Consider the following 15,528-nt stretch of genomic DNA (forward strand, 5'->3'; position numbering starts at 1 on the left):
TCCCAGTCATAAGTGATGATTCAGAGCTATTCTGGGTTTATTGGGATACCATAAGATGATTTGCATTAATTTATTAAATTGTTTTATATAGGGGTTTAGGATAAGGTATAGAAAAAAACTTGTATGAAGTATAAAATGTTTGGAAAAATAATTATTTTAATTATATAATACCTGCCCTCCATTGTAAAAAAGTATTTATTCCATTTTTGAATGAGTGTTATTTAGAATATTAGAGTAGTTTATTTTTATTGTTTTATGTAGTTCATCTGTTAATGTAAATCCCAAGTATTTTATTTTATTGCATATATTTAGAAAAATCCTTATCTACAGCTTTCTTATTAGAATTTATAAGTAATATCTGTGTCTTATTTTCATTAAATTTAAGGCCCCAGAGTTTCTGAAAGTATTCAATTAAATTTAATAGAGCTTTTAGAGTGGTGATATCATCCTTTAAGGTTAACAAAATATCATCTGCAAACAAATGAACCTTCATTTCCAGACTATTGTCAATTTGTATACCCTTAATATTCTCATTCATTTGAATATAATTTGCAAAATGTTCAATTACTAAGGCAAATAATAATGGAGACAAGGGGCATCCCTGTTTTGTACCTTTAGTAATTTCTAAAGATTTAGAAAAGCATGATGCAATCTTTATATATAATAAAGATATTTCAGAAACCACTATTCCACCTATCTGGAAGACCTCCTATATCATCCCCCTCCACAAAGGTAGTACTTCCACAGACCCCACTAACTATTGCCCCATTGCCATCTTGTCTCCACTAGCTAAAATACTTGAAAAATATGTACACCACTAACTCATGCCATACCTACTCAACAACCAACTTCGCTCTCCCACCCAGCATGGATTTCGACCACTGCCCTTCTTTCTTTCACAGACTTCATCAACCAAAACAAACACACAACAACCTAACATCTTCCATATTCTTGGACCTGTCAAAGGCCTTTGATATGGTCAACCATCCTAAACTACTTCAAGTTCTTACTGACCTGGGCCTTAGTACTGGTTTCAGAATTACCTACAAGGAAGACAACAAGCAGTTCAATGGGACAACAACCTATCTTCACTGCTACCCATCACCACAGGAGTCCCACAAGGGTCCATTGTAGGACCTCTCCTATTCTCCATTTTCACCAATAATCTTCACAGCATCTGTCAAGATGCAACTGTTATTCAATATGCTGATGACTCAACACTAGTCTGTTCAGCCTCTGATCCACAGGAACTCCTCTCCATCACCCAAAAAATCTTCCAAACTACCAAAACATGGTTTCTTAACAAAAGCCTAATACTAAATCCCCCCAAAAGCAAACGTCTGCTATGTAGTCCAAACAAATCAACCATAATACCCAGCCCATTTAACATTGTGTCCAGGAATTGAACTATTATCTCCCCAGACAATCATATAAAAATGCTAGGAGTGATCATTGATAATAATCTCAAATTTGATCTGCATATAAATCAAACCATTAGAAATATCCATAAAAACTGGACAATCTTTATAAAAATAAACCATTTCTAACACAAATCGCCAGGACAACAATTGCTCAAACTCACCTCTTCTCTAATCTGTTCTATGCCTCACCCATTTTTACCAACCTACTCAAAGCAGAAATTGCCAAGCTCAACACCTGCTACAATCAAATTGCCAAATTTGCTACTGGTGACCTCTATCGATCCCACCACTGCCATTCCTAATCTCCTGTCCTTTCATCAGCTTTCTTTTCCACACAAACTACTACTATTTCCAGATAAAACTCCAGCACTGGCCAACCTACTAAAACTACAAACTCACCCTAGACAACTATGCTGTGGTGATAAAAAGCTGATCAAGGTCACCAAGATCAAAAACACAGCAGAGGACACCCTCTTCCATAATTATATAGGTAAAACTTAGAACTCCCTACCCTCTGCTATACCTCAACAGACTCAAAGGTTACATTTAAAAGACTACTCAAAGAACACCTAAAACTCACATGGATGTATTTATGTTCCCCCCCAGGCTAACCTCCCCAAACATATCCACCCTCTTCTTTAATCTCCTGGTCTCTGTTTTAGAACTATACCGCTAAGAGGGACTGCAGCTTTTTTTTATTTCCAGCTTCCTGACAGTGTTATCTCTACACCTGGCCTCTCAGTTAGTACCTATACATATAGGGGCACTAAAACATTGCTAGGCACAGTTTCATTATAATTTTCTTTTCTTTCTCCATCTTGACACTTGGTTTTATACTTACTCTATATATCTTACTACTAAACTCTGTTGTTTTACCTACTACTATCAACCTGACTACATCAAACTTGTACACAATCTAACTGTATAAAACTGTAAAATATGTCACTTTCAATATGCAGCTCTTACCTTTGTATCTTATTCTGTAATTCTTACTTATATATTGGCTCATTCTAACTGTAAAAAATCATAAAAGATGTTTTTTTTTTATTCTATGTATCTAATTTTAATTTTCATTCTTATGTACTATCTATGTAAATATGATTGCTATACTCCTTGTAATTGCTTGTAATTGATTTGTGGATCTTTTCTCCCTGGGCCTCCACTGAAAATGGACATGTATTCAGTCAGACTCTCCCAGTCAACAAATGCAGAATAAAATAAGTAATAAATTAAGTGATTTAATTACTTGAGTGAATTTTTGAGAAAATCCATATTTTTCTAGAACTAACCATAAATAATCCAAGTGGACACAATCAAATGCACTATTTATGTCTAAACTGACTATATTCATGTTACTTTTTGTATGATTAATGCAATCAATTCTAGGTATAATTTGTTTAATGTTATCATATAGAGTTCTGTCTTTTTTAAAGCCAGTTTGATTTTTGCCTATTAATAATGGAAGTAGATCCTAGCCTCGTGTAGTGCATAAACATTTTATAATCAACATTTAGTAAAGATACAGGTCTGTAAAATTAACATTCATTTGCATTTTTATCTGGTTTAAAATAAGTGGTATTATTGTATAGCTAAAGCGTCTTCTGTGTGGAGGCATACTTGAATGTGGCGTGCCTTCGTTGAAGGTTGTGCGTCAGGGCTGGTAACCCAGTACGTAAAAATCCACTACCAATCATTAGCGGACCGGAGTTCTGCTGTGGCGACCCCTAACCGGGAAAAGCCGAAAGACACAAACAAACAAACAATTGTATATTTCCAAGAAAGAGGAATATTTTTGCCTTCCTTTACTAATATAAATATTTTTAATAGTAATACCAGAGCTTCTTTGGTTAATAATTTGAACATTTCTGGGATCATATTATCTATGCCAAGTGCTTTATTTGGCTTTAAAACTTTAATTTAGGATTTAAGTTTGGTCATGGTTATTTGTTTGTCTATTGATTTTATATTATCATATGTTAGTTTGTTATTGATGTATTTTCTAAAGAACGACTTTAACATGTTTTGCATTTATATTATTTCCTTTTGGGTGTTAACTTTATGGAAGTATAATTTAAATGCTTCTAATATCCCTTCTAAGTCTGATCCTTTCTTTCTGGCATTGGGAATGTATATTTCCTTTATTTGATTAGCTTTTATGATCTTTTTACCTATATTTGCTATTCTTTTCTGATTTCTGGGGTTCATTGAATAAGAACATAGTTTGATATTCTCTTAATGTATCATTGTCTTATGATATAGTATCTCTAAATGTTTTTTTATTCATGTCATCTAGTTCACTTATTAAATGTATCTTTCCCTTCTGAAAGTTTAGCTTTAATGTATCAATGTTTGCTTTGAATTCCAGTAAGTCTTTATCCCATTGCCTTGCCTTGCTTTTAAACCAAATTAATGCATTAGCATATACATATGACTTAAAGGAGTCCCAAATATATATCTTTGATATGCATTCAGTAAGATTGATGTTTAAAAATGCTTGTATCTCTTTAAATTCCTTAAAATCCTTTAAGTTTGTTATGTATGAAGGAATTCTAGTTACAGTTATTCTTTGATTTGTATTTAAATCTAAATCAAAAGTAATTGTATTATTGTCTGACAATGGGCATGTGACTACTTTGACTTTATCCAACTTTGTAGTTAGATCTCTTGATATGTACACTCTGTCTATTCTTGAATGTGTATCATGTTGATGAGAGCAATGTGTAAAGAATAATGTATTAGGATCAGCATATTCATTAATGCCTGTAATATTATAAGTTTCAGTAAAATCAGATAGCACACTAGAAATTGTTGTTTTCTTTTCTATGTTTCTAGCATCAGTGTCCTCATCATTCATTATCCATTTAAAGTCTCCTTCTATGATTATTTCTCCTTTAACATGGTGTACAATGTGTTCTAAATGCTGCTTGGCTACTTTAACACCTAATCCAGGTATTCAATACATGTTTACTATAGTGTATATCTTTCCATTTATGGATATCATTGCTAAACAGAACATCCTTGTTTTGTCATAATCTGTATTTAAGATTTTTGGCATTAAGTTTGAGATTTTCCATAAGACTGCTACTCTTCTCTCTGTTTCTAGTGCAATATATACAGTTATTTGTGTTAATTGTATTTATGTATTCTTGTATAAGGTATGTTTCTTGCAAAAAAATAAGCTGAGCATTAAACATCAAATATTTTAAGAGGCTTCCCTTTTTCAATTATTATTCAGATCATTTACATTAGTGAAAATACATTTCATAGTTAAATTATTACCACTCAGACTGCTAGTCATGTATATATATATTAACTAATAGGCACACAGATTTATCTAAAGAGAATGACTTATTTTCATTTGATGTAGCAAAGTAATTAGAACTCATAGACACCCTGTAAAAAGGAATTAAACAAAACCTTAAAGACTGAGACAAAAAACAAACTAACTCTCCTATGGGGGAACAAACCCCAGCTTTTAACAGACTCTCCTTTCAAGCGTACCTTGTAACACCCCTCCAATAATAATTTCTCAACCCAATTATCTATACATTCTGTCTAACAGAAACAAATCTTGCTATGTCTTATATCCTATTCATATAAGACATTTTTCATAAAATATGATTTTAAATCCAAGAAAAAAAATTTAACATAACCATATTACTATATTAAGCATATTAATTTGATATTAAAATAATGCAAGTTACAATTACTTTTTGTGTTTGCTTATAATATACAACAGTTGTCCATTAATCAAACTCCTTTTGATAAGAATGGATTAATGTTTGACATTCAGATTAATCTAACTAATCAGCAAAACAGTTCAGATCTATAAAAATGGATAACAAGGTTCCATCACTCTAGTTAAACCCAGTGAGGTTGCTGTTATTATATTGTGTAGTAGTACAGTCTGCTTCACATTAAGCTCTTTATTTTATATGATCTATTTACACCAATGTCCTGTCTATTTTCATTAAAATCAGATATCTCTTTTACACGTTCAATAAATTACTTGTTGGTAAATCTCTCACTGCTTTTACTCTTATTCAAATTATACAGTTTTGCATGTTATTATGGAAATATTCCTTTAAGAAGCTGAAAATTTCAAACAGATCATTGTTAACCATTAACCTGAGTGCTTACATCATGCCTGAGCCTTTTACTTTCATTTTCAAGCACTCACATGGTTGTAAAAGGATTTTTAGCTTCTAAATATGCTAATAATGGAAAAAAAATCTTGTGAACAAGAAAACAAGTGTTTCAGCTCGTGGCCTTGGCAGGAAGCTGAGAAACAAGTAAGTAAGCAATTTGAATACTTCTAAACATGTAACGTGTTTAAGGAGTGCTTGAGAGCTTTCCCTTCTTCTAAATGACTGTAAAGTCCAAACACATCTCTGTAGGTAAAATCAAGTTTACAATCACTTTTATTTTAACTGTAATAAGCCTTGTTAATTCCATATAAAAAAGAAAAATATTTATTTTCCTATTTAAGCAGGTACTAATCATTAAACCAGTTAAGCCATGAAACATTCATAGACAAAGATTAAATAAAACAGGCACATATCTTCTGTTTCTTAAAGTTTAGAAATTATTTAGAAATATATATTTAAACTGTATGTTCAATTAAACGTTTAAATGTTAATTTAAGTGCCTTTTTAAGCTATAAATAACTCTCTATGTCTACACTACACAGAAAAACGTATTACTTAAAAGTTTTCATTTTCTTTAAGCTTCTTTTTTCCCCTTTCTTTTTTGAAAGTAACTTGTCTGAGACTATGATACAACAACACTAACAACATGTATAAGCAGATAAAGCACGGTTTTGTTTCATGTATTATGCTATTGTTATTTGCTATACTTTGAGAGATATTAGTTTTTTGCAGATTTTTTCAAGCATTACCAAGCTTTTAAGTTAGTACTCTAGTTAATAAACAAGAATAAAAAGTTTTTACCTTTTTTCCTTTTCAGATTGTAGTATTTTAGTTAAAAGGCATTGTTTTGTTGTATATTTTAGGAAACTTCATATCTTTGCCATGTGACTAAAGTGTGGTTTCCTTTAGATAATTTGTATGTTGTATAAAAAGGAAAAATATGTAAAATAATTATTTAAATGTTACTTGGCATTTAGTCTCTTCTTCTTTTTGTCTGTTTTTTCCATTCATTCCACTCTGCTTGGCATTTTAGGGTAAAACTGGTCCAATCCATTTCTTCTGTTTGATTTAAAGTTTTGTTAGATATTAAAAAAGAAACAACCACATCCAAGGTGTCAAAAGTCTTTGCTTTGAGAAAAAGATTTTAAGTCTCACAGGAAACAGTAAATGAACCTTGAAATGTCTCTTCTTCAATTATTTTATTAAAGGTAAACATTATTTTCTTTTTGTGGTTACCTCCAATGAGTAATCAATGTCAAATCATATTATATTATTTTGCTATTTGACAGGAGATTTGACTATGCAGTTTTTAGCACTAGTTCCTTGTCCTGAAAAGATATAAATCTTACTATTATTTATCTTAGACTTTTATTTGCTTTGCTGGTAGATGAAGGAACTGCCAGTGACCTATGGGCTGTTTTAATTCTATAAGAAAAAGACTCAATTCAGAACATTTGTAAGAGAGGTTGGATGAAATTTATGATACTGTCTCCAGTCTTTTCTGGTAGTCCATAAATATGCAAGTTGTTTCTCCTTGACCTTTTTGCTACGTCATCTAATTTGTTTGTTAGAAAAGTATTTTGTTTTGAGAGAGACTCAAGTTGACGTTCTTGTTCCATGAGTCTGATTCCCATGTCATTTAATGTTTCTAATATGTTAACAATCTGAGTCTTATGTTGCATTATTGATTCATGTAACTGTTCCATTTGTTTTGTGCATTTTTTCTTTAAAAGAGTCAAGTTTTTGTCCATTTTGTCAAACTTTAAAGATAAATCCTGCATGGTAGATAGTAAAGTTTGTAGTTCCTTCTTTATTGTCTGGTATTGTGAAGTGTTCTTTTGATAACTCATTCTGTTGAGAAATCTGAGCCCTTTCTGCTTGAATTTTGACAGAAAAATCATAGAATTTAAACAAAATAATCCATCGTAGACTTCCAAAAACTGTAGTAGAAGTTACTGGTTAAGTTTAAGAGTCTCAGTTTTTAAAAATTCCTGTCAGAAATATAACTTAGATAAGAGAGCTGAGAAAAATTGCTGTCAACCTGTCAGTATCCTGGCCATGCCCCCTCCATTCTACATTTCTTAAAGGATAATTGAATTGACAAAAGTGACAATGAAATAGCCTTATGTAATGGAAATACTTGTGATAGAATTGCTTATCCTGAGGTGTAATCTTAACATGAATAGAATGAAACTTTTAGGCAAGAACTGTTAAAGGAAAGGTATGCAGTTGTGATTGCATATTTGAATGTTTTCAGTTTTTCAGCATTTTGACTCCAAGACTGAATAATGTTAATTTTTGCTGATTACATCTGAAAATAGCATCTACCATTTTCATATGTACACTCAAATCTTCCAGGCCTGGTGCCCTCTACTTTCAGCCAGAAAGGAATAGGCAGGTTAGATGACTTTTACTTTGTAGGCACGAGTGTATCAAGCAGTGGCAGTGAAAAAAGTCAGTTAACATATGGCCATCTGGGTGGTGCAGAGTGGAATTCTAAAAAAATGTAGTCCTAGAATTTTTTTCAGCAAGAACATTTTGTATTGACTCAAAATATACTAGAAATTCAAAGGTAACACTTTTCTTCATAGACAAATAACATAAATGGAGTCAATAGATCTTGTGTTCAAAGGGTCATAGGCTGATAGTCAGCAAGCAGTACTAGGGCCATTAACAGCACAGCTGATTAACCCATTGAATTACTATGCAATTTAATGTTATTCAACACTTTGTCTAGCTAGACTATGCAGGAAAATTCAGGAGAGAATTTGCAACTCCCCATTCAGTTATCAACATTAACTCTGATGGTGGCCAGAGTACTGTTTTGTTTGACACAGAAGGGGAACTCATTCTATTGACACAGATGCCTGGGAATCCATTAGGCTTAGATAATAATGTCACAGATAAGTCTTATTTATTTGTTGATGTAGGTTAAGCTCCTTGATACAAGTGTTTCATTAAGCTTCTGGCTGTGTGGAAGGAAGGAGATTGAATAGGGCAGGATTTTTTGCGGTTTGAAAAGCAAGACAAAGATGATTGCAAAGAAGCAAGTAGGAGGCTGGGTATAAAAAGAAGGCTGTCAGTTTACTAGTTAACTAACAAACTTGGGCTCAGTGGCCTCTACAACAGCAGTACACACACACACATATGCACATACATCAGCACTGCCCACCAGTAGTTAGTTACATGATGCTGGAAAGACCAGCTCCTTCCTGACCAATATCCCCATCCCCCCATACTCAGCTACCAATATCTCACACACTCCCATTCACTTCTAATTATTTCATTGGCCATGGCTCCAAGGCATATTCAGCTGTGTCATTAAGATGGCCATGTTGAAAATCACCTCACACAAAACACTTATGCCAGATGTGGAAATCAGTGGCACTGCCTGAGTGGCTTGCTGATACATTGTATATTATACTCCATGTATTACAGACCATTTGGCAAATGAAGTAGTGGAATCTTTCACAGCTGATATACCATTGTATTGGATTTTCAGGTGGGGTCTTTATTGTAATGTGGGTGCAGTCAGTGTCAGGGAACTGGGCTATGTCATAAAATGCCAGCATGATTTTCAAAGAGCTGATAGCATACATTTGACACATATGTGTGGGATATGCCCACTGTGTCCCATGTTGTTTATTCGATGGTCCCTGTTACTAAATACCATGAATCACAGTGTGTACAGGGATGCATAATGTGAACATCTCACAAGCCCATGCATGAGGGTGATGTATCTCGTCCATCTCCTGAATGGTGTCTCATTCCACACAGTCCATTTTTTTTGTTATCATGGAGGGCATGGCATGTTAATCTCAGACAAATTACTTGGTGGTACTTATGATGATGATGATGCAGAGTGCAAACAGCCTCTTGTATATACATATTCATTATGGTGGCTATCCCATGCTTGCTTTCTTGTAACAACAGGGTTTTACTGTTGTCAACACCACTGGCAGTAGTACTTTGTTGTGCAAAAAATGTACATTTCTGAATCACCCTGTGATTTGTTTACCTTCATTTGCATATGTCACTGTCTTCATTTTAATAATGTTGCTTGTTTCACAGACATAGTAGGATTCATAGGAGTTTCAAGGCAATTTAGGCTTACAGCTATTAATGCAGTGCCAATTTTAACTCAGGTTGTACCCTTTTCTAAAGGATGACTAGGCCAGGATAAATTTGAGGGTCCAAATCCAGTCATCCAGACTGTGTTTAAAGGATGATAATGTATCATGCTATTTAATCAGCAGGGGCAACTTATTCCAGAGACAGTAAAGAAACAGTGTAATGAATCTATTGCTGTATTACATTCTATTTATCTGCTGCTAAAGATGTAGTGCCTTTGTTCTGGTGTTTGTTAAGCTGTTTGACTTGGGAAGATATCAAAGATCAAATGTCAACAAATAAATAAATAAAAATAATTAAATAAATAAATATATATCCTGTTGTGCATATACTGCTATTCCCAGCCCCCTACCCAGCGTGGTACCCTCCCCTTGATTTCCTTTGTGAAGAATACATCAAAATGTTCCTTCAGTGCCTGCACTTTATTAGAACTCTTGTCATTTCCTTCCGGTCTTTTCTCAGTTTGACTGGGTTTGTCCCACTTTTCCTCCTTTCTATTGCACACCTAAAAGCTATTATTTTCCATCCTGATCCCTTATGTCAATTTCCTTTCAACATGAATCTTTGCTGCCCTCACCACCTTTGTTATTTTCCAGCTAGTTTCATTGTATTGTATTCTATTGTACCTCCTCTGCCTCAACCCTTCTTCTATCTCTTATGACTCTATGCTGCCCTAATCACTAGCTTCACATTCCTGTAAAGCCATGTCATCCTTTTCCTAGTTGTTCATTTTTGCCTCACCCTTCTCCATAGGCCTGAGTACTGCATTCCTGACTAATTCCCACACTCATAGTTTATTTACTTTCACAGTTCGCTCCCAGTCTCCTAAGCTTAGCAGAATCCACATCACTTAAGTCTCATATCGTTGTTTACATTTTTTCCATTTTTAAGACCTCCATCCACTCTAAACAACACAGGGGCATGATCCATTTTGGCTTAATTTGCTTTGATAAGGATCACAGCCAGAATTCTATTCTATTCTCATACAGTCCTGTACCTGTTCACTGAACCAAAATGTCATTCAGTTCAATTCAATTGCTACTCCCTCACTATCTTTAGACCAGAATCTCCTGGTGTGCTCTTGGTATATTCCGATCCTTCTTGAGTATTATTGCTTTTTTCATTCTCCCTTTTTTATTTTATTATCCAGTCACTTAAAATTCACCCTTGATATGTCTGGAGGATAATAATAACAATCCACCAACACTCCACTGCTCCTTTTTTTTTAATGCCTTGTTTCTTGCTTGCTTAAATGAATACCCTATAGAGCAAGATGTTTAACCTGAGTTCTAGTCCTGCATAATTCCTTGCCTCCTTTATGGAGTGGTCTTCCTCCTTGTTTCTGACATCTCATTTTATGTTTTCCTTTCTCTGGATTGTTACCGTCTCTCTCCACCCTTCCATTTTTTTATTTCTTTTGGACAACCATTATGCTGGCAACGCTGTATGTCAGGAACTGAGTGAGGTGGAAGAGGGTTTATGTTTGATGGAAACTAAGTAAACTGATGTTTTGTAAGACTCTCTTCTGACTCTAAAACAAGATGGTGGATAGGAAACAAGACTGTTGTTTACAAGGAAGTGGAAAAGTCAGATGTTTCTAACTTCCCTAGTGGAACATCAGGTGTCAGAGTTTGCACAGTCTCTCTGACAGTAGCTAGTGTACAGGATTAAGTTTGGAATGGCTGGTCAGCAGTGAAACTGCTGCCTGAAGCAGAAATGAATAGGAAAGATAGAGGCTAGAGTCTTGTAAGAAAAAAGGGTGGAATGGCCTAAATCTTTTCCAGAAATTGTTAAATCAGTTGGCAACACAAATACATGATTTTCTAATGTTATCTCCTGTGTTTTCTTGAAGTTAACATGGTTTATGCCCGTGTTCTTTTTTTAGAGTGGTTCACACAATTGCATGAAATAGACATTCACTTTAGCCATAGATTCTATGACTAAGCTACATTCAGTCAATGTCTGCCTTTACAGAAGTAAATGTTATGTACTGAGATTATGGATTTCAAGCAAGGGCACAATTATATTAATTCTCCAATTTAAAGTTCTTTCTACATATAGTGACTGTTTATATTTTATCTATAGCAGTACTTAAGATGAGAAAAATAAAATTTGGTAAGATTGCATTTTTTATAGTCAGAAATGTTCTAGCACCATATTGACGTAGCCACATTATACATCTCTTTTTAGCCAAATTATCATTTAAAATAAAGGGATAATTTAAGTATAGAAAGATACTACCCAGATGTTATTATATGACTCAATGATTAATTATAAAGAACAGATACCATATTCTGTTGAGAGAAATAAAGTACTGAAAAAATAAACATTACTAACAATGCAACTGTGTCAGCTTTTGCATTCAAGAATTGTTACAGCATAGTATGTGTACTCACACTAATGATATGCACAGTGGAATAGATACCTCTCTCCTTCAGGCAAGCCCCTCCCTCCTCTGAACTGTTACTTTAGCTGGCTCCCTTTATGACGTTCACACCCCTTGACTACAATATGCCCACCATTTATAAATTCTCTCTAAACATCATTCCTAGATGCCTTTACACTATTGTAGGATAAAGAAGTTGCAGAGCTCCACGACAGATTTACCTTTTATTAAACAAAAAGAAGTAAGTGCTTTCACGATCTACCCAGATCGCTTCTTCAGACTGTATTACAATGTCAAACTATCTAACCAAGCATTTTAAAGCTTTACTTAGTAATACAGTCTGAAGAAGCGATCTGGGTAGATCGCGAAAGCGCTTACTTCTTTTTGTTTAATAAAAGGTAAATCTGTCGTGGAACTCTGCAACTTCTTTATTCTACAATTTTGGTATTTTGTGTCATTGTCAGAGTGAACTCAGTACTCCGTCCATTTTCTTTGCATGCCTTTACACTAGCCTACTTTAATAGGAAAACATCACCTTTTATTCAAGATGTATTGTAATTTACATGTGGTATAGAGCAGCTTGCTTTTCTCATAAGATCTAAATTGACTGGTCTTTATTGTTTTTAGACTGAAGACAAACAATATGATGAGCTGGAAGAGAAGTTTGATATTCTGAGAAAAAATATCATAGAGCTGAAGGAGAACATGGAAACCTACTTGAAGTATCTTGAGGTACAGTTCCTCAGACATGGCTTATTCATGTGACGATATTACCACTAAAATTATAGACAAATTTAATGTTACAAATGCAGCTGAAATGGCTACAGATAATCAAATGTTGATGCACTGATTTTGCATTGGTCTGCTTTTGCAAGATGTACGACTGGACTGAATCATGACTGCAGCAAGTTATAGCCTGCTATTGTGAAATAGTGCTTACATTTTTACTTGTGTTCTCCTTCACTTTGTTGTTCATATCGATCCACATTTAAACAAGCTTATTTAGTATGCAGTATGTGAAGTCCCAGCAGAGTTACCTGATATGAGTATGTCTTTGCATCACCTGTATCAAGAAAAAGAATACTGTCATTCCTTCCCTTCTTAACCTGCATAAATCCTAATATAGTGAGGAAATAATGGGGAAACTCTCACTGACCATCTTGTCCTAAAATATAACAAAGTTCATTTTAAAACAGAATACAACTAATGGTGCCCTGCTTACTGTTGTTTGTGCGAGACTTAATGTAGTACTAATCTATGAGCCTATGAACCTATGAAAACTGGAAAGTGGACAACAGAGCTGTAGAATGGCTAGTGTCTGTGCATAATCAAACATTCAGACTTACAAGGAAAAATGGGATGAATAGTTATACCATGCGGGGAGCAATATTTGCTGGATTGGTACTGCTATTTTTTTACACACCTCTCAAAAGATGTAGGCTACTGCGTGGTCAGGATATTTTTCACAGAAGGTTTGGAGTCTCAACAAAGCCCGCGTTTGCACTTCTTTCCCACCTTTTCTGTAACTAGTCTAGTCCAGATACAGATTTGCTGTATCCAGGACTGTTTGTAAATTTATGAGCCCCCAAGCCTTTCTTCTCACAACACTAATCACAAGACACATAACTCTCCTAAACAGTGTGCCAGTCAACCAAAGCACCTAAGGCAAAACAGCATGCCCAACACACTAGTCATAGGTAACTCGATAGTGAGGCACACTGATGTCCCACTCACTAGGGTGAATAAGGATAAAGTAACAGTCAGATGCCTGTCAGGTGCCGGGATCCGCCACATAATGCATGCACTCAGGTCCCTCAACAACATGTACAAATATGACTCTGTCATTGTACGTGTGGGTGTGAATGACCTGAGATGTACCTCCCTGGACTACATAAAAAGAGACATGGAGGAGCTTTAGGATTATGTAGCCAAGGCGGGTATGACCCTAGCCCTGAGCAGCATCCTACCATCACCCAGAATGATACTACAGTACAAGTAGAAAATGATTGACTTCAACAATTGGCTAAGTTTCTGGTGTTATTCTAAGGGGATCCAGTATCTGTCTGCCTGGGATGACATGACTGACAGATCTCGATGCTTTGCCAGAGATGGCCTGCATCTGTCACCCCTGGGCTTCCGGATACCTGCCATGGCTCTTGCCACCCCTATAGTGCCTTTTTTACATGGTGTTCCAAAGACCAAATTACCACCATAACAGCTACAAACAAATGCAATGTGAGGGTTATGTTGCCCAAAGCTAGAAGTCTAAATCTCAAAATACACTTGCTCGAAGCACTCCATAAAATGTGAACATTGACATTTGTGCTGTAACACAGACCTGGTTTAAAGCAGCAGAAAGCACCCCTGTGCTACCAGGCTACATCTCATTCCACACCTTTCGGCCCCAGAACTTGGATCGAAGCTCCAAAGGTGGTGGCGTTTCCATATTCATAAAGGATGCACAAACTCCAGACTGGTAGAACATAACGCATCAGAGATACTTCAAGTGCAGCTAACATTGGGTAAGACAGCGATTCAGGCTGTAGCCTGCTGTAGGTCACCAACCATGCCCCAAGACTCACACTCCACATTCCTAAGCAACCTGGAGAATATTAGGGTCCAAACTAACACTCTCATACTGGGCAACTTCAACTACCCCTCCATTAACTGGGAAAACTACTCATGTACCAATACACTTGCCCAATATTTCCTGGAATTCATTAATTCCAATGCACTGGACCAGCTCATTCTTACCCCCACTAGAGGTAGCAACATCACTGACCTGGTCATTACCAACATGGGTGACCATTGCTCTACACCAATAGTCAACTCCTCCCTGGTTAGATCCAACCATAAACTAATCACCTTGGAAATCCACCGCCCCCCCCCCCCCCCTGCAAAGGTAACCACCATGAAACACTTCTCCAAAGCTAACTTTGGGCTCCTAAAAACAGAGGTGGCTAACTTCACAGCACCCATGCAAATGGAGAATAGTTGCATGACCGCCGAATCATACACCAATGCACTGTATGAACATGTACACAAATGCATGGATCTCGCCATACCCAATAGAACCAAGACTCTCTCCTCCCAAAAAAGGAAGCTAATCTGGTGGTCCCCTGAGATAAACAAACTCTACAACAGATGGAGGAAAATGATGCAGAATAAGGTGAAGTCCCAAGACTAGAAAAAGTCCCTTACCAGCCTCAACAAAAGCTTGAGATCCCTCATCAAATCATCTAAAGCTAGCTATGAAAACAGAATTGCAGCAGATAGTAAAGACAACCACAAGGCCTTCTATAGTTATGTAAAGAATCTCCACAGCAATACCCAGATTTGCTCTGAGCTACTGCACAATGGTACCTCCTATACCAAGCCAACAGATATAGCCAATATACTGGCTGACAGATTCAGTGTCGACTTTACCAGTAGATTGCCAGGC

At 35.5% G+C, this 15,528-nt stretch overlaps 1 protein-coding gene across 2 annotated transcripts in view; it reads left to right on the top strand.

The window, feature by feature from the left end:
• The window catches only part of ARHGEF37 (Rho guanine nucleotide exchange factor 37), a 1,079,989-nt gene that overhangs the window by 722,859 nt on the left and 341,602 nt on the right, over positions 1–15,528 (top strand). For both annotated transcript variants that reach the window (XM_044067741.1, XM_044067740.1), the window contains exon 10: positions 12,714–12,818. In XM_044067741.1, coding sequence (XP_043923676.1) covers positions 12,714–12,818 — 105 coding nt within the window. The remainder of the gene's footprint in view (positions 1–12,713; positions 12,819–15,528) is intronic.

The sequence above is a fragment of the Protopterus annectens genome, chromosome 3.part1 (genome assembly GCF_019279795.1).
Source record: "Protopterus annectens isolate FY-2018-M chromosome 3.part1, PAN1.0, whole genome shotgun sequence".
Classification (NCBI taxonomy): domain Eukaryota; kingdom Metazoa; phylum Chordata; order Ceratodontiformes; family Protopteridae; genus Protopterus; species Protopterus annectens.